This window comes from Phalacrocorax carbo, chromosome 9 (assembly GCF_963921805.1).
Source record: "Phalacrocorax carbo chromosome 9, bPhaCar2.1, whole genome shotgun sequence".
Taxonomy (NCBI): domain Eukaryota; kingdom Metazoa; phylum Chordata; class Aves; order Suliformes; family Phalacrocoracidae; genus Phalacrocorax; species Phalacrocorax carbo.
The window spans coordinates 34,947,962-34,971,566 of NC_087521.1; the positions used below are offsets into that span (position 1 = coordinate 34,947,962).

At 47.0% G+C, this 23,605-nt stretch overlaps 2 protein-coding genes and 1 long non-coding RNA gene across 5 annotated transcripts; 1 reads left to right on the forward strand and 2 right to left on the reverse strand.

Annotated features, from left to right (window-relative positions):
• Nucleotides 1-155: 155 nt before the first annotated feature.
• Nucleotides 156-2,426, reverse strand: LOC135315067 (uncharacterized). Its single transcript, XR_010374519.1, has 3 exons — nt 2,317-2,426; nt 844-1,090; nt 156-701 (listed from the first exon to the last, which is right to left on the reverse strand). It is a non-coding gene; the product is annotated as an uncharacterized LOC135315067 (long non-coding RNA).
• A 124-nt stretch (nt 2,427-2,550) lies between these two features.
• Nucleotides 2,551-10,920, forward strand: CNIH1 (cornichon family member 1). The gene is made up of 5 exons (XM_064461114.1): nt 2,551-2,714; nt 4,316-4,384; nt 7,688-7,800; nt 8,709-8,852; nt 9,670-10,920. Exons 1-5 carry the CDS (start codon nt 2,634-2,636, stop codon nt 9,695-9,697), a joined length of 435 nt encoding a protein of 144 aa, XP_064317184.1. The 5' UTR covers nt 2,551-2,633; the 3' UTR covers nt 9,698-10,920.
• A 2,114-nt stretch (nt 10,921-13,034) lies between these two features.
• Nucleotides 13,035-23,159, reverse strand: CDKN3 (cyclin dependent kinase inhibitor 3). Of its 3 annotated transcripts, none has more exons than XM_064461112.1 (8): nt 23,110-23,159; nt 22,898-22,980; nt 22,272-22,327; nt 20,691-20,735; nt 18,969-19,191; nt 18,022-18,053; nt 17,021-17,124; nt 13,035-15,437 (listed from the first exon to the last, which is right to left on the reverse strand). In XM_064461112.1, the coding sequence occupies exons 1-8, from the start codon at nt 23,119-23,121 to the stop codon at nt 15,351-15,353; spliced, it is 642 nt and encodes a 213-aa protein (XP_064317182.1). In that variant the 5' UTR covers nt 23,122-23,159; the 3' UTR covers nt 13,035-15,350. The 3 variants fall into 3 exon arrangements, with proteins under 3 accessions (XP_064317182.1, XP_064317183.1, XP_064317181.1); XM_064461113.1 differs by having other exon boundaries at nt 15,131-15,434; XM_064461111.1 differs by having other exon boundaries at nt 15,131-15,437; nt 17,003-17,124.
• Between the last annotated feature and the right edge of the window lie 446 nt (nt 23,160-23,605).

The following is a 23,605-nucleotide window of genomic DNA, read 5'->3' on the forward strand; positions in this document are numbered from 1 at the left end:
GTTGTTTGATTTGAGATCCCAAATAAATGAATGAAATGCGAATTGATTAGAGCCTTTTCTACAGAATTCGCTTTTGATCTCCTTTTGTGTTATCTTAAAAAGACAGTCTACAATACAAGAAATCCTTCAATGAACAAATCTTTGTTGTACACGATTACAGCTGCCTTCCGCTTTTCCGGACAAGATAATTGCAGCTGAATGGTATGCAAGCATCAGAGGTAATAAAACGTCGCATTCCTTGAGGCAGAAACCAGTAGTAATTTTAAATGCAAGTATGTGGCTGACACACCTTTTTATTTCTGGTACCACACATCCCTGTTGCGCAGCATTCTGTCGTACAAGAACAGAATATAATTAGCAACATAGCAACACCGTTGCTTATTCGGGTGTTGAACAGATTGTTTCCCTTTTCTTTCCCCATGTTTCAGCTCACAGGGATCATACACCCCAACCCAAACCCATCAGCGTGAGTTACAGCTGGAGCGCTGCGAAGGAGATCTTACCGCTGCGATGACTTGTGTATCCAAACAGCCGTGGTACCGTGGACGGCATTGTGGGGGCCAGCCCAGGCGCTACGTGAACAGCGGCTTGGCATGATCCTGGGTAGAGTCCTTAGTGCGTATTTACGTGTCTTGAAGTACAAATTCTTGTGTATAGGTGAGCCTGGTGGCTTATAGCGGGTCTTGTGGGGAGCCAGATCTCTGGCAAGAACAATATTAGCAGACTTAGTGCCAAAGCACGTGTAATTCCCCAGGGCTTTCTCACCAGAGAAGCTCCAGGCATTACAGGGAAAGCAGCGGCCAGTGATGGTCACGGTATCTGGGTGCCTTTTTAAGTATCTACCTTGAATGGATCAAACCGCTGCTTTCCATACTGTGCTCGAAAACCAGCATTCCCCAGTCCCAAGGTATAACAGCATCTCTGCACACATGCTCTGTTTCTTTACCTCCCACAGCTTTTCTGATGGAAATGCCCCTCCTGGATGGCTTTGGATAAGCCTGACCCAGGGAGTCTAAGCACTGAAGGTCGGGTCTTCCAGCAAAGTCCAGTCAAATGGCCTTGGGAGTAAGCGCGCCTGTGTGGCTCGAGGCTACTTGAAGTGAGAAATAAACAGTGAGCTAATAAATAAAGCCTAATGAAGCATCAAATAAGTTGTGTAGAAAAGTAAGCGATTGCAGGGGCAGACTTGGTCCCCTGTTGTTTCTAACCCACTCCCCAGGAGCGAGGGACGAGGAGTGGTCGGGAGGTGGCCGCAAGGCACGGCCAGGGGCTCAAAGAGCCGCATCCGCCTCAACTGGCGGTACCAGCCGCTGGCGCAAGTGACCCCCGCGTCGCCCGAGGGCCGTACCCCACTGTACGCCATTCCCTCCGCAAAACGTGAACGCGGTGGTTGCTCTCTTCCTAACTCACTCCGAGACGGAAGGAAACCACCGTGGGCCCCGCGGTTCTTATCGCCCGGTGGTCGTCTTCTCTGGCCCCCTTGGAAGGGGACGGAAGGGTCCCGCAGCACCTGCCCCACGCTCACCCATTCTTTTGTCTCCCTACCTTTTAATTTACATGCAAAGGTTAATTTTTAAAGCTGTTTTCTGGGTTTCACGTTGGAGTTTCATCGGTCGTAATGACACCGGGGTTGGTTTTATGGGAGTAGTTTATTGACGAGATGAGTGATTTTATACTGAAAGATCAACTTTATGTTCACAACAACTGGTTTCCTAAAGATAGCTCATTTGCTACAGTTTCCCCTCTTATTTTGGTGAAGGAAATAAAGCTTCTGCTCATCTCTCATTGTGACACCCAATTAATTGCGTGTAAAGCTTTCCGGCAGATATCACCGAAAAACATCGTGTACTATTTGGCAGCTGTTAGTTTTATGGAAATCATTATTTATGCTGCTCGCCTGGAGGAAACAAATGCGGCAGTGCCACCCAGACTTTCCTTTATTGCAAGGTATCACTGTGTAAAACTGAATATTTTTTTTTGTTGAATTTGAAAAAACCGACTTTTATATGGCCCTGCAGAAGGAAAATATGTGATGTTCTCCTCAAACTGTTTGTTTCTTTTGAGCAAGCCCCGAACTGCATCGATTTGGGACTGTATAAACTCGTCACCCGGCTCCTGCGGGGCACGCGCAGCTCACCCTTCGCCGCTATTTCTTCCCAAGGGAAATTTGCCGTGTCCCTTTTCTCCAGACATAGCCCATATTCACCCGGCAACCCCCTCCAACTACATTTATCGCCATCGCCCGCCCGCCTCCCGCAGTTTAACCTGAAAAACATCTTGGTTTAGGTCAAATTCCATTTTCAAGTTGAATTTTACCCCCGTTTCCTTGGTCTTCGGTTACGTGGGGTTGCAGACGCGTGTTCGCACGCCCCCTTCCTGGCTCCCCGCGGCCCCCCCGGCCTTTCCCGCCTGTTCGGTCGGACGTACCACGGTGGGGGGAGGGAAAAAACCACCCCACCCCACTCCCGCGAGAAGATGGCGCCCCCGCGCGCCGGCGGCGGTGCCGGCGGGCCCCGGCAGGGGGCGCCCTCGGGCGGGGCGGGGCGGGGCGGGGCAGCGGGGGCGGGTCCGGGCCCGTCCCGGCGGTGAATGATCGCTCCCGGCCCCGCCGCGCCTCGCCCGGCCCCGCCGCCATGGCCTTCACGTTCGCCGCCTTCTGCTACATGCTGGCGCTGCTGCTCACCGCCGCCCTCATCTTCTTCGCCATCTGGCATGTGAGTGCGCGGGGACGGCCGTTAGCGCCCTCCCTTCCCGCCGCCCGGCCTGAGGGGCGGCCGTCCCGCCCTCCCCTCCCGCCGCCCGGCCTGAGGGCACGATGGCCGGGACAGGGACGGGGATCGGGGACGGGTCCCTGCCGCTGCGGCCCTTTCCCGTGGGGCAGCCGCTCCCCGGCTGGAGGCCACGGCCCATTCTCCCGCGGAGCCGGCGCAAGGCCGCGGGGCCCGGCCTGGGGAGGTGTCTGTCTGTCCGCCAGCCCGCCCGCCGGGAGGGGCGGCCCCGTTTTCCCGCTCTTTGTGCCGGTCCCGCAGCCCGTCCCGCCGCCGGTGGAGCGCTGATGAGGAGCGGCGGCGGCAGGAGCCCGGCTCAGGCGCCGCCGAAACCGAGCGCGAAGCGGCAGCCGGGGCCGGCCCGCTCGGCCGGGGCGCCCTGGGCAGGTGCGGGGGAGTCTCCCCTGAGGAACCCCCGAAGGGGTGGCCCGGTCCCCCGGGCATCCCCCGGCTCCCCCGGGCCGTCGTCGCGGCCGGTCCCCGCCCGCACACCGGTGGGAAGCCGGCCGTGTTCGGCTGTGGGTAAAATGGATTTTCCGGCGGGGATCCGGGATCCATCCATTTTATTAACCGCTGTTTTAAAGGAGCGCAGGCTTTTACAAGCAGCAGTTGAGGATTTTTTTAGTCTGAAGTCGGTTTAGCTGCTTATTTAACAGAAATAATGAGTTAAGTGTTGCGTTCTTTTCATGCTTTTATATTAAGATTTAATTTTCTAGTTTTTTTTTTAATTTTTTTTTTTTTGGAGAGTTTTCCATCTTGATCCTGTCACAGGCAGTGATGGGAACCTACCTTGGATCAGCTGCAAGGTGTTGCTCCAGGAGAGGAGGCGAGGAGGATGTTGTTCTTGGCACTATTTCAACCTTGCTAGTTATCCTCAACAAAACCTGTTCCATGTAACATAAGCCCTTTCCCCTAAGGATATTGGGGCTTATATGAACATAAGTGAATCTTGTACTGATGACGAGTTGGTCTGTCTGGCACGACGTTTGTTCTGGAGAAGTGGCTGTTGTATTTGGTGCTGCATCTTTGGTTGTTGTGGCATGAAAAGGTCGAGCGTACGTGGGGTTTTACAGATGCACCTTTCGGACATGTATGCGGGGTCACCATTTACTTTGACAATGAGATGAAACGTTTAAGATTGTTATTGCTTTTTCTTGATTAACAAACCCCGTGTCAGGTTCCTGCTGGCAACGAAGGGGTTGGCTTCTGAGGTTTGGGGTCTGCACGCAGGGAGCGGGGCTAAAAACTGCGGGAAGGGACGCTGGAAACTCGTTGCTGGTGGGGAGGTAAAAGGGCAGTGTGTGGGCAGGGGTCTGTGAATGCCTGAAGCATCTTCTGCTTTCTTGTTTGTGTAACCTACCTCAATCGTGTCTTACCTGGGGGTTTATGACATTAGAAAGAATGTACTCGGGAGAAATCCTGCTCCTGAATATGGTGGCAGCACTTGAATGTTATGGCTCTGTACCAAAACGTTACTCTTCATGGAGAAAATACGTTGTTGCTCCTGGGCTGCAGAATCACAACTGTTTCAATTTTCTTTTTCCTAGATTATAGCATTTGATGAACTGAAGACGGATTACAAGAATCCCATAGACCAATGTAATACACTCAATCCTGTAAGTAGCACGCTAATGTTTTATTGGTTGTTTTTTTTTTAAATAAATTTACATAAAAGTGGTTGGTCTTGATGTTATCTTGACATACTCAAACGATGCAATAGAATTGCATATGGGTGGACAGAACCTAGCTGTTCAATAGAAGTTCTAGGGAAGATTCTTTGTCTGATTCTTTACTTTCAAGTTGAATATTCTGACTGTTATTAATCTGCTGGTGATCTTGTCAGCTGTCATACTAACATTCTTTCAATCTGCTTTCTACATTCTCGGCACAAAGACAGTTGAAAAGGTCAAAAAGATTAAAAGAGTCAAAATTGCATTAAAGGTGTGTACTGCTTTTCAGTTTAATGTTTTTAATGCCACTTTCCTTTCATTTTTGTTAGGAACATTTGTAACTATTAAGCCATTTTGTTTAGTGTGCCTGTTCATCTGCTCGTTATTTGTTTGTTGAGGTCGATAACAACTTTGCGGACTTCCATATTTTGTGCAAAACTTCGCTTGCTTTACCCAGTGAAGTGGGGAAAACTGTTACATGCCTGTTATACATGTCCTATCGATAAGCTGAACTAACTTCAGATAGAAATAAATAGTACTTTTCAAGCAAGATTTATTGAACCCTGAGACTGTAGGAGACTGGCTGTTTCTCAAGCACGACCAAGTAAATTCTGATCTTGTTTGAGGATTTGGGCGCGCATAACGTGACAGGCGTTATCTTCACTTCTTCGTTTCATGTTCCAGGATCAGGGGTGTATCTTGGTGTCCTCTTGGATGCAACTCTGACACTCCTTGGTTTGTGAAAAGCCTTTGAGACAAATTATTTGCTTCCATCTGTAACAGGCCAATAACAAAAGTGACACTTGTTAAAGCGCATATAGTTTGATATGGCAGGGGGTTTTGTGCATTTCTCATGGTTTTTACTTTGGCTTGGTGTGCCCAGGCTGAGGTAGGACGTAGGGCAGCACAGCGGTGTGGCCTGGACTGTAACTTTATGGGGTTTTTGAAGAGTTAAGTAAATTACACAAATGAAAAATGAATTTACAGTAGCTGGCGGGGGGGAAATGCATGTTAGCCGTACAGCATGTATGTTGGCAGCGAGAGCAGGTGGGACGGAGAGGAGGTGATAGGCAGAGGATTGCATCTCGGAGTGGGGTTTGATCCTGGGATAGCTGCGCATCTAACAGTTTCCCTTGCTTGGTCTGTTTTACAGTCATTTCTGCTACAGTATGGGGGAAGGCAAATTCTCATTACATTTATGCATTATGATCTTATTGCAACCTTTGAAGTATTATGAGGCGCATGTTTAACGCAAATATTAACCTTCTGTTAACCCATGTGCATGTAATGTTTATTGATACGATAGCTTTGTGAATTGGAGAAATATTAAAGAACTTAATATTTGCTGTGATATTCTTGTGAAAGTAGATTGGCCACTAAAAGTGAAGTTAACATCCAAACTCTTGAAGGGATCTGGTGAATGATGCTGGACAAACACACTGAAGTGTTGTTTTCCTGTACAAAGAATCAAAAATCCTGGAAGAAATTGAGACACCTCCGCAGAGAGATTAACCCAAAATAGTAACTGCTTAGTACACTGATGCCTTCTCTTCCCTGCTCCTGTTATAGTAGTATCTCTTCTCAGCAACGACATTTCTTCCTCCCTTGCTTCTGTGATAAATACCACGGTAGAATATGTAGTAGTTCATTTTCCATTAGGACGACCAGGGACGATAAAATGTGGTAGAAGTGAGAGAGAGAGGTATTCTGGTGTGGGAGTAGGGCGTAATAAAAAAGATAAAGAAAAATGTGTTTTGAGATGTGTAGTTAAATAAACTACAGATTTTCAGACCTGGTAAATCTGACTTGGCAGGCTGCCAAATGCATCGTGCTTTGGGTGGGGTGGTGGTGGTTGTTCTGCTCTAAATCATTGGCAAGTTGTAAATGGTAAGTACACAAAGAAGGGTCTGGACAAAAATATTTACTTCGAAACATCTCATGTATGACAGCTTACTTTTGTTGATGTCGATGCAAGTTCGCTTTGTCTGATATTCTTCATTTAGAGAAGCGCAATGTTGTAGCAAAGTAAGTGGGGAGAATGCCTGCTGGTAGTTTTTTCGGTTTCTGGGAAGATATTCTCATGTTTTAAGAGAAGCATCTGCTTAGAGAGAATGAAAAAAATTAGAAAACACTGAGACTTCATTGTAGTCGCCCTATGCAACGTTAGTCATATCACACAAAAAAAGAGGGGCAGAATGTTGGTGCGTGTACGCGTGCGCGCACACATGAGCACCGGTACATCGACACTTCGCGTCTTTAGGTAGAAACGGGGTGTCTTTCATGAGGAGATGTTCTAGTGGTCCCGAGTTGAGAAGTGAAAAGCTTACAGACTTGCTTCTTTCTGAATCGTGTGATAAAGGAGTAAACGATACTGCTTTGGGTGACTTGTTTTAGAAAATCTTATTCTTGTGGTGGGTGTGAGATTTTGCTGGCTCTTTGCATGTGTTTAATCTATGTATCTCTCCATATGATTCCTATTAATCACACTAATACTACCTGGCATTTCACGCTTTCTGTGGTCTCATAGTAAACTGATAATTAGCTCTGTGGGCTTCTGCTGGAAAGCATGATGCTCTCAAGCATGCGTATTAGGTACTTGTGAAGGAAAACGAAGCTGGCTAATATGCCCTGAAGTGTTTGTGCAGAGCCGCTGTGGTGCCCTCCTGCACTGCCGGCAGCACGGCGCTCGTCTCCGTGCAGACCCGTGTGCGTGACGGCCCTGCTGCTGGTTTGGTTTGGTAAAGCTCCGTCTGGGATCTCACATTTTGGCAATAGTTCGAATTTGAAAAATTATGTACGTGTGAGTACTGAAACAAAGCTGTAAAACGAAAACACAAAACATCTCTTTGCCTATAAACCACTGTATGGAGCATGTTTCTGTCTGATATTTCTCTGTTGCATGAGCAGAAATATCTCAATGATCTCTTCTGTTATGAAAGTCACGTATAAAGCGTGGAATCTGTTAACAGTGCACTTAGTTTTTGGGGTTTTTTGGTTTTTTTTATTGCTTCTATTAAATTAATGTTCCGAGCATTTAATTTTATAAATTCTTCTTCTTGATTCATGAATGTCATGTGAAAACAGCAAGGCACGTGCTGCTGGTTGCTGTTTTCACTTCCTGCAGTCTTGCTCATGTTAGTGTTGTTTTTAATAATATTTTTAAGCGATAACTTACCTCCAAAATAGGTTAAACACCACACACTTTGCTCTGAGTAAATGAAACCTCTAACCTGTATTTTTCTTTTCCAGCTTGTACTTCCAGAGTACCTCATCCATGCATTCTTCTGTGTTATGTTTCTCTGTGCAGCAGAGTGGCTTACGCTGGGTCTCAATATGCCTTTGTTGGCTTATCATATTTGGAGGTAATACTGTACTCCTGGTAACTGTTGCAGTGCTTCTCGTTAAGTGTTCTCTGTCTTTCGGCAAATGAAGATGCTTTCTGATATGACACGGAGAAAGTTTATTTCATAGCTGTAAAATAAGAACCAGCACTTTGCTTTCTCTGTCATTTTCGTTTGTTATTCTCTTGTGCTACGCAAGAAGTGAGTTGTGTATGGGGGTCTGTGCGTGCTAAAGGTAGCCGACATGTCAGAGGCCTACTGATACTGCAGATTCACAGTGTGGATTGCCAGGAGAAGCGGCAATCCTGCTTTCCTCCTACTGCTAAGACACAGGCACCACCTCTCCTCATGCTGGTATTAGTCCTGTGCGGGGAGCTGCAGGAGGGAGCCCGTCTGGCTGAAACGTAACCCTGCAAAACAGCTTCCAGTGCATGGCTGTGGCTGTGCTAGTCCTGGCATGAGGAGGAATCAGGGGTGGAGGTAGGGCTGTTTTTGCCAGTAACCTGTGTTAAGCTATGATTTCAGGATTGTTTTGTATTGACCCATGTGAGTATTCCTTCAGCATGGTAGCCAGCATGCGCTGTATTAATGAGCAGGGGCTGTAGGTCACATAAGGTTATGCGCTGGTCTCCCCTCCAGCTTTTCCAACCCTTCCATAAAGAATCCCATTTTCTGTCCTATTTCCTTCTGGTATACCAGAGTTAAGCTTGGTTTAAGCTGAGGCAACATGTCATGGCACCATCTGTGAAAGCTCTTCCACAGCTTGGAGCTTCGTATTGCTCTTGCAGTTGGCCGTCTCCTGCATGCAGGCAGTGGGCTTTGCTGTCAGGGGCGTGACTCCTGGTCTCCCTCCTGGTATCACTTGGGTGGGGGCAGGAACCAACTTTCCCGTCGCCGTCACCACAAAACTAACTGTATGTCACTTGCAGGTACATGAGTAGACCGGTGATGAGCGGCCCTGGTCTGTACGATCCTACGACCATCATGAATGCAGATATTTTAGCCTATTGCCAGAAAGAAGGATGGTGCAAATTAGCATTCTACCTTCTATCATTTTTTTACTATCTATATGGGTAAGTTTTTAATTTTTTCCCTTCTGTCTCCCATCTCATCTTCAGTCTGAATTTTTTGTGGTTGTGCTCAGCACACAAGAGAAATTTTTTACGTAGGAATATAAATAGTGCCAACTTGCCTGAAAAAGAATCCCCACAATCACAATTTATTCTGTTTTAAAACGCAAGTCTTCATTAGGTCAGAATTACTAATTTCAATCTCTATACCATGACTGGAGACTCGAAAGCTCCAAGCTTTTCTTCCTTTGAGCATAATATAATAACCCCCCTGGTATTTTCTGCAAGAAGCTGGAAGAGTCGTAATTTTAAAGTAGGTATTTTGATGTAAATGTGATTTTTGTTGAAGTCAGAGGTAGAGGCATCATTCCACGAGTGACAAGGGCGGGATGCACAAAAGCCAGTGCCACCGCCGGGTTCCTCCTCCCAGTTCTTCCTTCAAGCCCAAAGCCACGTCGCCGCTCGGGGCTCCCGTCCGCACCGGCTGGTGTGATGCGGGAGCCGGCGGGTGGTCCCGCTTCCTCTCGGCACGCTGCGCTGCCTCCACTGCAGCTGGAGCCGTTTGGGCTGTTGACACGGGCGTCACGTTTACACAGGGCTCCCTGTTACGGTGTCACTCAATGCGGTGACAACCGGCTCTTGCATCAGTTCACGTCGTGCTTTGTAACACCCTCCTGATGTGTTTGTGACTTTGCGTAACATCTTCAGTTGTGACCCACGTACCTCACACGGATTCATCCCTTAGAATATATGACCCTATAATTAAATGTATATTGCTAATCAAAATGCTGCATCTTAATGTTTTTGTTTTATTTTCCAGCATGATTTATGTTCTGGTGAGCTCTTAAGAAGACATTCAGCAAGCTTTGTTCCAGCTAAGTGCATGCAAAAGCCACAAAACATGGATTCCTTACAACGGGAACCTCTTACCAAGATTAAATACGGAATCTGATGATCGTATTTACATTAGAAAACAATGACTCCCCTATTTTTAAAATATTTCCACATTTTGTACTTGTGGAAAGACTGTTTTCATATATCTTGCTGGGACACTAAAATTAAAGAATTACAGGTAAATTAATATAAAGATTACTGGGTTGTGAAAAGTTTTGACGTTGCACTCCACAAGGAACAGCCATAATCTTCACGTAGGGATTGGTTACTGACTAGCCTTAGTACACTAGGGATTTTCTTTAGGCTGGGCTTTGTAGTGGCTCGCTTGGACTTGCGTATCCCACTCTAACTGTAGATCAGCTGTAGCTGCCGAGCGCGTGGGAAGGACTGGAGGTGCTCTGTGTGTTACCTGTAGGTGACGCTGGTCTTAAGAGACGAATTCACGGACACAGTGGCAAAAATAGGAGTTCTTTTTTATTTTGTTTTTTCTATCTGGCTAACCTTTCCCTGTATGTGCATGGTTCAGAGACCGCTGTATTTTCACTGAACGTTAGCCTTGCTTTCATCTCAAGCATATGTCATTGTGGTAGGAGAAGTTGAATTGTCCACGAAGACGTGATTTGAAATGACTTTTTTTTAAATGCCTGTGCTGTCTTTTTAACAAATGGACAAACCTATGACATTTATCAAGTCCAATGATGAAAATACTCTTGAGTTTAAGAGTAATATTGCAGACCTTTTCAAAGCAGAAAGTGAGATTGTGAAACTGCCCTGCTGTTCCTTAGTGCAATAAATAATAAAAAAAAAATCACAAATTCAGAAACACTTATTTTTACCTGGTGCCTTGTTTTGTTTTAAATTGAGCAGATACGTGCTGTATTCACCTGTTTGTTTTATGATGGATAGTTGCATTACCTTTGAAAAATAGAACACTGAATGAACTTATGGCTGGAAAAGGGAAGCTCTGACTTCCTGCTTTTTTTTTTCCCTGTGAGTCTGCAGATAAATAGTAGAAGGGGAAGGGGGAAGGTGTTTCGGATAAACTACAATATTGCACTGTAAATTGTTACTGCAACAGTTGCTTGATTTAGGAGTCATAATTAGGAATCTTTTTCATTTACCTGTGCTGGAGAATAACGAATAATTTCCCAGTTCTAGTAAAATGTTTTTGTATAAACTGTGTTATTTGTTCACTTTGGGTCTCTCGGGTGTTGCGTGCAATAAAAATCATACGAATTGGCTGCACTGAGCTCGACCAGAAATCCAGGTACTCCAGTGGCAGTGACGGAGGGGAAAGGATATGGAATAGGGCAGGCACTGAGTTTCTCTGCCTGAGGCATGAGAGACTGTATTTAGAATCCTACCTGCCACAGATGTCCCGAGCTAGAAGTATGGCATCGTAAACAGCCCTCGAGTAGCTTTTCTTCCATTAATTCAGTTGTGTTTTGAGTGCGTGTATGGCCTAGTGTGGAAGATGCCCCAAGACAGTGAGTTCTGCAAGGGAATTACTCGGTATGTAAAAAAAAAACCAACTACTTTAAGAGTTCTCATGTGGTGCCCCTGAGCTCTTATTTCTTGTGATCTCTGACCCCATCCTCCTCAACCAAGGGGCAGTCCTCCTTCCTCCAGAGTGTCTCTCCCCTCTGGGGGCTGGGGCGACTGGGGCCAGCCGTAGCAGTGCAGACGGAAGCAAAGGCGGCATTCCGTAACTGCCTTCTCTGCATCCTGCCTCACCAGGGCCCCCACCTCGTCGGCAGCGGGCCCCCACTTTCTTCAGTCTTCTACTGCTGATGTATTTGAAGAGGCCCTTCTTGTTATCCTGGACACCCCTTGTCAGACTGAGTTCCAAGCGGGCCTTGGCCTTCCTCATCACATCTCTGCATACCCTGACGTTCCTGTATTCCTCCTGCGTGGCCAGCCCTTCTCCACACACTGTAAACCGTCTTCCATCTGAGTTTTTCTAGGAGCTCTTTGCTCAGAGCAAGTCCTGCCATAGCATTGCGATTATCCTTTCTCCTCCGCAAATTTTCCTTTTCTAAGCTGGAGGAGGCCAGGACTATTGTCATCACACAGATCTGGGTGCCCAGGGGATTCAGAGCGGCGGTTTCCTGCTCTCCACTTCTGAATTCTTCTCTTTTTATAAAGTACTGGAGGTATGACAATTGAGGCTGCGATAACTTTGACTTTCCTAAAATAGATACCTGACAGCTTACTACTATGTATATAAAATGGTTTTTCTTGTGTGTTTCCTCTTTGCATTCACTGACGCCTAATTTCACGTGCCATCGTTGCTCAAGCATTTGGCATTACGAGATTGCGTTTCCCCCTTCCCTGGCTGTCCCAAGACGCTTGCAGCGGTTGCAGGCTTTCTCTGGTGCCCTTGTTTGCTCTGCGCAGGCGCGGGTTCCAGCCCGCACCCCTCTGGAGCTCTGCGGAGCCCCTCCTCGCCACAAACTGTATTCCTGTTCTGCGATCCCTTTCGGTCAGTTGTTAATCGACAAGAGAATTTTTCTTCCTCATGCAATAATAATTTTGAGGTTTTAGCAAAAGAATTTTTGAAAAGCTTTTTGGAAACTTGGGAACATTGTTCCTGTTGGATCGCTTTTATTTTCCTGCTCCTTGGCTCTGGCAGAGACTGCTGTAAGATACGACTTCAGCCTGGGTAAGCAAAACTAATTAACCCTTTTGTTATGTTTGTATATTTATTAATTTGTTATGGAAATGAGACTTACTGGTTCACAGCCCCTAGCTCTCCTTGGCCTTCTAAGGAAATCCCTCATTCCCCGGTACTGGGGCTGATTTAAGCCAAATTACCCACCAGAATAAGCAGTGCAGGATTTACCGAGTCTACCTGAGAGCCTCTTCTGAACACCCCCTCTGGCTGTGGAGGCTTTACCCAGGGATATTTAGCACAACGTTGCGTGGTCCTGTCGATGACAGGCTTTACATGTAAAGTAAAATTTTTAATGTAAAAGCACCCGTGAGCATTCCTGAACAGAGGCGTTCGGGGGTAGGCGCAGCGCCGTGGCTCGCCAGTGCCGTTCTGCTGGTGGGCTTGAATCCTCCACTAACCGCAGGAGCAAAATGCTTATGTGGAGCCTGCCCTGCCCACTGTGGTTAAATACATGAGGACTGCAGAATTTAATCTCACGTCAAAGGTCTTTAAACTGTCAAAACATTGCAGAGAAAGGTCAGAAGTACAAGTTAGGAGTTAAAAAGTCCTACAAGAACCCGGCGTGCTGAAGAGTGATGACCACCGACAAGAGTCCTTCAGAGAAAGCTGTTTAGAAACTGGTTTCAGCACTTTTATTTAAAAAAAAAAAGAGGTTGGCATCTACCAGCACCCGCCCAGCTGCTGGGCGGTGTGAACCCTGTGTCTGTACCCAGTGGTGTGAGCCTCACACCCGCGTTTTACCGGAGTATTCCTCGTGAAAGCAGCCAATGCATGTGGAGCACGCGTGATGCCCAGCTCGCGTACCGGTCATTCCGCATCCAAACTGTGAACGTGGTATTAAGTGATTTTGGGAGTTCCAGGAGGCGAAAGATTATGGAGAAAATAAAGACCGTTTCTATCTTGCTGTCAGCAAGTTTCCTGCCAAGTCATTGTAAAAATCCATCTGATGTATTTAATATCCGAATACCTTCAGCTGCAAGGATTCAGCGCTGAAGGAGGGACAGACACTCCTTTTGGTTTTGTGATTTCTGTCTGAGTGTTGGGGAGAAGCATCAGGGACAGAACAATACATGTTCGGAGCAAAGTATCCTCTGTAAGTGACCCCATGCTGTGGAAACTTCTGGAAGAGTTCCTGTTGCCTGCCTTAGGAGGGGGGGAAGGGAAGGGTAGTAAGAGCTAAACAAATATCATCTGTAGAAATCACCTTTAAACGTGCGTTCGTGTCCGAGTTCAAACATGTTAAGAGAAGGTTATAAATTGTAAAGTTAGCAAAGCAGCGAGTTCAACTGAAAACCACCGGTGCTGTGATAGAGCCTCACATCACAACTTCGGACTTGAAAACTAGCAAAACTTTAACGAAATACACCAAAACCCAACTGTGTCGCTGTAGGCCCAGGGGAAGTGTAGGCTTGCAGCACTGGGGAGCATGGCAGGGTGACCCTTGGAGCAGGGCAGCAGCACAGCCCTGCTGGTGCTGGTACTGGACAGGTGCCCAGCTGGTTTCTTGAAGCACTCGGGGAAGAAAGCACTTCAGAATTAACTGCAGGGAAGAGGAGGCGACAAGGAGGCAGGAGAACAGGCAGGACGGTGACATGCAGCTGCCAGCAACTGCACAGCAACTTCAGCCCAGAGGCAACAGTTCTCGACTCTGTTGGTTTGTCTGACGATGAAAGGCACAGCGTCGGTGACACCGGCTTCCTTCCCAGAGCCAAAACTCACCTCACACAGCGCCGGAGGACACCTGGGCACCGCCGTGGATGCTAATCGCTTCCTCAGAACAGGAGAGAACTAGTTTAAATGTTTTCTTCAGGAGTCTGTTCATCTTCTCTGGTCTTTGTGAGCGGATATAGTTAAACAGGAGGGACATGGACCGGTACAGGCACGTTTCTGTGAGATTCCCTCCAGCCCACAGCTGATTGTTTATTTACTTTCCCTAGCGTTAGCACACAGAAGTGCTGTGCCAGAAGCTCACCCACGCAGCTACAGCGTAGTGTCTCTTCCTACCGTATTCATATAAAAACCCGTGTGGTTTGTCATGGATCTTCGGTACAAAACCTCCTTCTCTCAGAACGAGGGGGTCTCGTTCCTAAGTATCTCTGAACACAGAGTGGCAGTTTTGAGTGAGTTCTCACTAGGTCGTAAGGGGGAAGCACTCCAGCAGGAAAATTTTCATGCTCGATTGTCCTTTGGTTTAAAGATACAGCTGCAGCTTTTTTTTTGAAAGAGCTCCAGTGCTGTAGTTTCTATCTAGCTATATCACCCCAGCATGACTCTCTTACAAAGGCAGTAGAGGGGCTATCCCTCACCCCTCCCCCTTTTCCTTCCCCTACACACTGGAGCAGAAGCCAGCCTGTCAGCACTGGAAGCCTGCACTTAGCTGAGGGAAGCTACAGACTACTCTGTTACCTCGCAGCTCCCACCTCCGCGTCCAATTGTCTGTCCCAATTCTCACCCTACATAGAACAGAGACGAAGTAGAGAGGGAATTCAGTCGCTGCCTTGACAGCCTGGTAAGTTTGCTGAAGCAGCCTGTAGGATGTCAACACGCAAACATCAGCGTACCAGTTCGGTGGCAGCGGAGGTGCACGCTGTCAGCACCAAGTGATGGCAAACATGAAGCGGTCGGTGTGTAAGTCATTATTACGCTGCAGACAAGCTCGTTAGGCGTGCAGGCCCGCCAGCAGGACAGTAATGAACACAAATACATTTCCATGTCTTTTTAAGGCAGTGAGTATTAAAGGCTTGCAAACAGAGGAAGATGCTGCGTGCCCTGTAGGATTTCTTTCCCCCACCCCACCATTTTACACACGGATTTGGAAGCGAGCAGCTGTGTCACACAGGCAGTAGCAGAAACTGTAAAGGTCAGGAGTGAGGTGTCTTGTCCAGGTGTTGCCGCGGCCACGTAGACGCAAAGATACACCACGGCGGGATTAGTTACCGCGATACCGATCTTAATATAGTGTCCTTTGTTGCCAGGTGTGCAGCTAGGTTCTCTCGAAAGTCGTGAAGGTAATTGTACTGCTGAAAAAGCACAATCGGATTTGTAATGAGTGCTCGGTACTTCCAGAAGAGGCATTGCCCATCTTAGAAAGCTGTTTCATACCCCCGGATGAAAACTGCACCCTCTAGTCCGTTTATTTGTTCTTGTGCTTACTCCAAGTCCTCTGGAATTTTTCTCCATCAGACACAGATCACACAGATCTTGGCTCGTAAGGGCACACGTAAGCTCAAGATAATGCAAAACACAGTGTTCTGGTTTTGGCTGGGAGAGAGTTAATTTTCCTCCTAGTCGCTGGTACAGGGCTGTGGGTTGGATTTAGGGTGAGAATAATGTTGGTAGGGCAGTGTGAGAAGCTGAAAAGTCCTTGACTAGTGTAAGCGCTACTTTGCAACAAAGAAAACATCAGTGTGTTATCAACATTATTCTCATCCTAAATCCAGAACACAGCCCTGTACCACTGACTAGGAGGAAAATTAACTCTCTCCCAGCCAGAACCGGGACACGCGGTCTTCATAGGTGGGGGTTTCATGTCAGAATTCAAAGCTCCTTTACTTGGGTCACCCAGAGTATTGCTCTCTCCATAACGAGCCCATGGTGCAGAACACAGCCTTTAGCTAGTATGATGGCGTACAAAAGTTTGTAGTAAGGGTTCTTAGGTGAACTCACACATCATGTGGAGTATTAATATGCAAGTGTTCAAAATGAGATAAAAAATGTTGGTCAGCAGAGGCTAAAGGGCAGATCATTCACCCCAAGTGGTTCTGAGGGCTTCTAAGCATAACATCTGTGAGTATCCTTCCCCGCCTCTTCAGCCAGGGATGCAAGCTGCTCCCCACCTGCCTCCTTGGTTTGTGGAAAACTGATTTTCAACAGGTAGTTTAAACAAGATTTGCCTTCCAGAGAGGCTTAGAGCTAACAAAGAGACAGTCTTTAGGCAACTCTTTTTCTCCTCAGAAACTACTATACCATAAAATTTTTAAATGTCAGCTCCTCTTTCCACTACGTAGAACTGTTTTAAGAGCATAACATCTAGGACTTGTATCAACAGAAATATGCACACAGAGTAGCTAAAAATCCCACCAAAAGAAGAAAAAACCGCTATGTTCAGCAGCTGAGGCCTCCCTCCATGTAGGCTTTAACACTAGTGCTGGGGATACTTCTTAAAAGGAGACTGCCAGTGTATCGATGTGATAGCTACGGAAGGTGAACATGGCTAGCTGCGTTAGGAAGGTGGAGCAACACTGAGGCAGAAAAAATTGAGTGGATGTCTAAGCTGTGAGGAGAACGTGAGCAGCAGGAAAAGGGACAATAGTTTAGTGAGTAATGAGCAGCGATAAGGAGAAGGAAGCAACAAGTTACTAATGACGGTGAAGAATGGACAGGGAGAACAGCAGTTGGATTCAGTAGAGGCAGAACAAGGCAGAATCAGCATGAGAGCAGAATGCTAGAAGCTCAAACCCAAGAGAACAGCTGGGGCACCAGCTGTGGAACATTTCAGAAAGCCAGGGGGATCCCTTTGTGAAGTGGAGAGGGAAGTGGAGAGGACTGCGCGAGCTCTCCACACTTGTTTTGACATGTGTGTTACCTGTTGTAGCCTCATTACCTTGATGGTCTGTATCGCCCCCGATCCCCTCAGGTTTCTGAGGCTGTCTATTGCTTGCTGAGGTGCCAGCGCATCCGAAAGCTGAAGCAGTAGACATGCAGCTACTGTAAGGGAAAGGTATATTTGCATGTATGCTACTGGGCACTTCTTGCTGAACACAGAACCACTTTTGCACAGTAATCAGTCTGTTCCATGAAAACCACTCTAGCAAAGCTCAGCTGCATTGTGTCAGGGCCACAGATCTGTTGGATCTTTTGCTGAATACCATTTGTTGGCGCTGGCCCCATCTGCCTGCTGCTCCTGCCCCAGCGTGCAGGCTTTGGAAACAGGCAAAAAGCCTCCCACTTTTCACCCCCCTGAATTTCTAACACCATTCAGGAGGTGAATTCTGAAGTCTTTCCAAGAAAAAAATCCCAGTACACCCAGTTAATTCCCCTTTGTGTCTCCTGACCACATTTGCTTTTTTGGCAATACGACCACCCCTTCCTTCTGGGGCGCACACAATAACGAACGCCCCTGCAAGCATTTGGGGGACGTTGGGCTGAAGAAAGGTGCAGAGGAATAGGTTCATCTCCTTTTCTTGAGGAGGCGTTCAGGGAAGAGGGGAAAGTGCAATCCCATCAGTCAGAGGAGACTAAAATTTGCAGTGAAAACAGAGAAAGAGTCAGTAAGAAAGAACTTTCGATCAGCCTCGCTGACAGACTGACCCTGCCTGACCCTCCATCCCCTCACCTATATACTCAGAGCTATACCATGACATACTTATGTCACTCAGCACAGTTTCTACAGGCAGCTAATGTTACTGCCATTTGACAACACCTTTCCCAAGAAACATGCTCAAAACCATCAACTAGCCTGCTACCTCCCGCAGCAGTTTGCACTGTAACCACAGTTAAGCTTCAAGCAGAATTTGGCTCCTGTGGCCAGTGCTGTCTGATGCGAATGGGTTTGCAAGATGGGTTAGTTAGTCAGGCATCGTGAGGGGGAAGACAACTGCTTACTGAGACATGAGCGTCCAAGGCCACCGTAACAGCTGAAAGAGAAGAAAACATTTGGTTGTAACAAGCTGTAAGACACTGCAACGCCAGAGCCCCCCCAGTACATAAATGTAGACACAATTCTCGCCTTAATATAATCAAGAGGAAGAGTGGTAGAATAAAGAATTTCTGTAGAAATACCGACAAAGCTAGCTCCCATTTATTCTTCAGACCCTCCTTAAGTAGCATCTTTTTACAGAAACTGCAATTTTAAAGTTCCCCATCATTCATGGTAAGAGTCCCAAAGGCACAGGAGGCCAGAAACAGCATGAAGATGGGCAATCTTGATTTTCTTTAAATCCTGCTCCAGAGGAAGGCTTTGATGGTGGTTGTGAGCTAACGACAGCAGCAGGGTTCTGCATTGGCAGGAATCCCAAGGGGTCCATGGATGCCTGTGCAGGGAGCTGTCAGCAGGATCATCCAGGGAACATGAAACTTGGAAAGCTCTTCCCCTCTACTCTGAGCTTAGCTACGAGTGTCTAAAGAAATGACTTTAAACCAGTTTCATGCAATTTAAGAGTGAATTTTGCACTACTGGAGCCCACCAAGTCCCTGATCAACAGCCCTGGGCTGTGTTATCCTCCGACAACAGCTGCTTTAGCTTACAACTCATGTTGTATACCTGATACCCAATTAGGCTAGCAGCAAGGAGTCATATGGTGCCATTCAACACACACTTTGAAGTGCTTGCTGGACAGAGTAAGGGGAAATAGGAGATTCAAATCTTACAAAGGACATGTTAGTTCCAAAAGGGTGCATGAGGAGAAACAAGCAGCTTTTCACAGCTCCAACTAACACTAAAGAATGCAACTGTCATTTGACAGGATTCTGTTTCAGCTGGTCATGCATCTAGAGGGAAGCTGGTGTCTTTTACAGGAACGTGGGGTGAAAGGGAAGCAACCAGAACCTACTGTATGATTGTTTTCCGGTTACTTTCCAGGCAGCTTCTGAGCTCTTCCAGAATTCTGCAGCACTTGTCAATGTCGGGGGCGTCCCCATCAGGAATAGGATAGTGATGCACACAGATGCCATGCTGTTGGTAGGAGTCTAGAAGGTTTGGTACTCGGTATTTTAACAGCTCTCCTCTGGTACAAAGCACAAATATGTCCTGGGTCCCATAGGTCTTTAGTTCTTCTGCCAAGAGATTAAGACACTTGCAAATAAACAAAATCTTATCAAGCTTGAGGATAAACAGATAAGCTACTTGGTACTGATTCTCTTGTTTAATTTTGAGGTTAAGACAATAGTAGTTAGCAATATTGCTTTGAACAGCATTTACTTCTACTGAGTCTCTCCCACATTTGCCTTCAGGTGACCCACGAAAGGAATTTTCTCGGTTCAGAGTGAGGCTTGAGACGAGCCTCACCAGAACGCATGTCAGCGCTCAGAACGGTCTGCTAACGGCTGACAGCTTAAGCATGATTCTGTCCCATCTCCATCTGTGACTGTGTCCAAACACTGTGGGGTTTTGCTATCAGTCTCTGCTCTACTAGTGTTTGCAGATGAATACTAGGCACAAATCTTTACATGATTTCAGCTTTTCTATCCCAATCTCACTTTTCTCTGGGAAAAGGAGATTACAAGTTTGTAATTCTTCTTGGTCCTAGCTGCTTTGAAGATGCCGTCTCCTACACAGAACTTAGCAGAGCTCATAGTAACTGTGAAAGATATGTGAAAGATAGCTCCAGCCTGGAAATACCCTGACTCCTTTTCCAATATTTGGTAGAGAAACCACAGAGAAAGCGGCACTGCACACATGAAGGTGATAGCTAGTACTCATAATGGTGACTGTGCTAAGATATTTGCTGTGTCTCCAAGCCCAGTGTTACCAAAACTCAGCTAGAGATCGCTGTCAGACACAGCCCCAGCAAGTCTTTATAAAGAACTGCTATGTGTTCTAACATCATGGCATGTTAGACAACTATAGCAGCCATTATGGAAGTATGATCATAGAATCATTAAGGTTGGAAAAGACCTCTAGGATCATCAAGTCCAACCCCCAACCCAACACCCCCAGGCCTCCTAAACTATCTCCTCAAGTGCCACATCTACAGATATTTTGAACACCCCCAGGGATGGTGACTCCCCCACCTCTTTGGGCAGCCTCTTCCAATGCCTGACCACTCCTTCAGTGAAGACATTTTTCCTAATATCCATCTAAACCTCCCCTGATGCAGCTTGAGGCTGTTTCCTCTCGTCCTGTCACTGGTGACTTGGGAGCAGAGACCAACCCCCCCTCACTCCAGCCCCTCTCAGGCAGCTGCAGAGAGCGAGAAGGGCTCCCCTCAGCCTCCCCTTCTCCAGGCTAAACCCCCCCAGCCCCCTCAGCCGCCCCCCAGCACACTTGTGCTCCAGACCCTGCCCCAGCCCCGCTGCCCTTCTCTGGACACGGTCCACCATCAGAATAAATATCAGAATAAAACATCACCATCTCTCAAAGTCAAACCATGATTTAGATACCCAGCATCTGGCTCTTTATGCCCAAATTAGATAAACAGCAACTCCAGCAGTCTCCAGGCTAAGACAAGGTAAGCCTCTAGCCCTGCAGTAACTTACACTTTCAGTTTACCTGCACATTGTTCTTGCTTGTTAATGGAAATGAGAGGCACTTATACACTGGCCAGACGACTCACCTATATCTTTTTGAAGATTTCTTCTAACATCCTTAAACCTGCAACCTAAAACAAATTAGGAATGACATTACCACTCCAGGTAAGTGACATTTATGGAATGGCTGCTACAGCTGAAGAATAGAGCACAGACAACCTCCCACCAAAACCAAAGCAGACAGCCAAAATAAACACAGTTCTTTTCACAAATAGATCACTAGTGCAGAAGACAGTTTATACATTATTGTCTGCTTAATACTGTAATGTAATAGGATTAAAAAATAAACTGCCCAAGTTTTTAAGCTCCTATACATTTTCCAGATGAGAAGATTTGGGTATTTTAAATCAGGGTACAGCTTAAAAAAAAATAATCAAAAACACCAAAAACCCCACAAAATACAAAACAAAACCCACCAATAAATAAAAGGGCTGGACAGAGATCACTTAAGAGTTGTCCAGCTGACTGGTAGAAAAGTAAGTTCCCTGTTCTGTAATACTCAGCACAAATCATATTAAAAATCCTCCTTACTGTTCAATCTTCAGCATATCACCACTTCCATTTTTGCCTCAGATCATGCTACCAAGGCATTTCTGCAAGCCTACGGAATATTGCTGCACTGCAATATTCACAGCTATTGTTTGGTTTATGAGATCTAATTGCTCAAAATATTTGCACCGTGTCCTCTCTCTGTCTCCCCTCCTTCAACCAGAACCCCACAGGCACACAATCATTATGCCTGCCCTGACAACACCCAGGACTGTTCATATCCTGAAACACCTTTTGAAAGCATGACAGCAGAGTCCTGAAGACCAAGGGCTGTATCGGCAGGGCTAGCCCTGAAGATTAAAAAGCTACTACATGAACACCTCAGGTAGCTGAAAAATGTAATGACCTTTTTGGCATATATGTTAACTGGTGTTCAAGTGTTAGTGGGATTTTCATCAGCACTGGCCATCACACACTTCAAGGTACCTTAATTTCAAACACTATTCAACACTTTTTTTCTAGTTCTTTATTGTGGTGTTAGTCCCAAGCTTGTATTTCTCCGAGTTGTAAATGAAAGTTGAGTAACTGCTTTAAATGAAGTAGGGGAAGTGCACATTGTCACCACCAGCAGTTCTATCTCTTTTGTGACAACGGGGGATTCACTGTGGCTGCAGTTTTGGTAATTACAAATACAGTGAAAGCTTATATGTTTATTTTTATATGGTAGTGCAACCTAGACGATAAAGGAGAGCGGTACAGGACTGTCAGCACAGCGAGTGAGTATAATTTGAGCCCAGTATATCTTTCAAAGGGATTATTTATCAAAGCATCCTTGTTTCACTTATGTTGTTGCTTGTTATAAATAGTGAGCCTGGGTTAAAAGCCAGCTATCTTAAATGATGGTGGAGGATGGCCACTATTCTCTTACCACTCTGCCACACGATCCTGCATTAAGACATTCTCTCGATCAGCCTTGGTATTTCTCAAACAATTATTCCAGTGGTAGGTTACAAAACAAGTCACCCCACCAAGTAAATGGAACACGGAATTTTGGGGTACAATATATTACCTCTCTTCAGCTTCAAACATGACTGCAAATTTCAGTGAATGTTTCTTACCTGGAAGGGAACATAATCCGAGGAACTCAGAAGAGTAGGCAGGCGACAAAGACAACCTATCAGAAAATAAAAAATAAATTAAAAAAAATCAGATCAGAACATTTTGATTATTTGAATAGAGATAACTTACTGCAAGACATTCATTTTCCCTGGGATCATGACAAGAGCTACCTACCTAGAATTTAAGAGTAAAATGGAAGTATTCTGGTGTTATTTCCACAACATTAGGCAAGGGAGTCACACGCTTGGCAGTGAACATCACATACCCCTGCCCAAGAGGTGGAAAGTGTTGACAAATCCCCACGATATTTGCCAGACAAAAATCTACCAAGGCGCTCGGGGTGGCACGACCGACCGCGACTGGAAACCGCCTCCACACCCGCACCTGGCCCCACACCCGCTGACAGCTCGCCAGCGCCAGCTTAATCCCTTTGCAGAGGCACCTGAAATCCCTTTTCAGGGTTAGGCTCACCGCAGCCTCAGCCCTCGCTCTGGCAGCTCACCAGAGCCCGGCTCCGGCTTCCTTCAGGAAAAACCCTCCCGATTTGCCAGAGCGGGATTTAATGCAAACGCCCGGGTAGTTTCTGAGGGAAAAGACACAGCCCCCGCCCCGGGGCGCGTCTCACCAGGAGATCGGGAGCGGCCTCGGGTCCTCCTCGGCGGCCTCGTCCTCAGAGGAGTCAAAGTCGCCCGTCTGGGTCGCGCAGGGCTGCGACGGGAGAGAATGAGGAACTCACTGGGGGCCGGCGTCCGCCCTGCCCCGCGGCTGAGCCGGCGTGGACGCCGCCCCGGGGGTCCCGGCCCCGATCCCAGCCCCAGCCCCGGCCCCGGCCCTCACCGGCTTCACCATGGCGCTGCTCCCCGGCCGCCGCCGGTTTGAACTGTCCCCGCCCTTCGCCCAATGGGAAGCTGCCGCGCTCCGGAGGCGTGGAAAGCATCCAAAGGGCTTCATGAGAGGAGCATTCTGATTGGCGGATAACGAAGGAGAGGCGGGCTTTTTAAAAAATGAAAAGCCAGCGGCGGCGCTCTTTGCGCTGATTGGCTGAGGCGGCGTGGCGGGAAGGGGTTACGTCTCGCGCCGCAGGCGGCTCCGTCTTCCCCTAGTTCCTTTGTAAAGCGGGCGTCGCGTTTCTGACTGAAAAAGGGGTGGAATTAGGCTTTTTCTGGTCTATAGCGAATTGTTTCCAAATCGGCCAAGTCTTTATCATCTGGGATGCTGTTCCTGGGATAAATGTGGTGCTGGAAAGCACCCGGTAAGCGTGGAGTGCTTTCCCAGGCTCCTGCAGTGCCAGCCTTTTATTTCCATTTGTCTCTGGTGGTCTTAGATCTGCTGT

What these genes read in the sequence shown, in the direction of transcription:
- CNIH1 (XM_064461114.1), top strand. Translation starts at nt 2,634, where the DNA reads ATGGCCTTCACGTTCGCCGCCTTCTGCTACATGCTGGCGCTGCTGCTC. An exon ending in AATGTAATACACTCAATCCT is followed by an intron (nt 4,385 to 7,687) that starts GTAAGTAGCACG and finishes TTTCTTTTCCAG; the next exon opens with CTTGTACTTCCAGAGTACCT. An exon ending in TTTTTTTACTATCTATATGG is followed by an intron (nt 8,853 to 9,669) that starts GTAAGTTTTTAA and finishes TTTATTTTCCAG; the next exon opens with CATGATTTATGTTCTGGTGA.
- CDKN3 (XM_064461111.1), bottom strand. An exon ending in AGGCCGCTCCCGATCTCCTG is followed by an intron (nt 22,328 to 22,897) that starts GTGAGACGCGCC and finishes ATTTTCTGATAG; the next exon opens with GTTGTCTTTGTCGCCTGCCT. An exon ending in CGGATTATGTTCCCTTCCAG is followed by an intron (nt 20,736 to 22,271) that starts GTAAGAAACATT and finishes AATTTGTTTTAG; the next exon opens with GTTGCAGGTTTAAGGATGTT.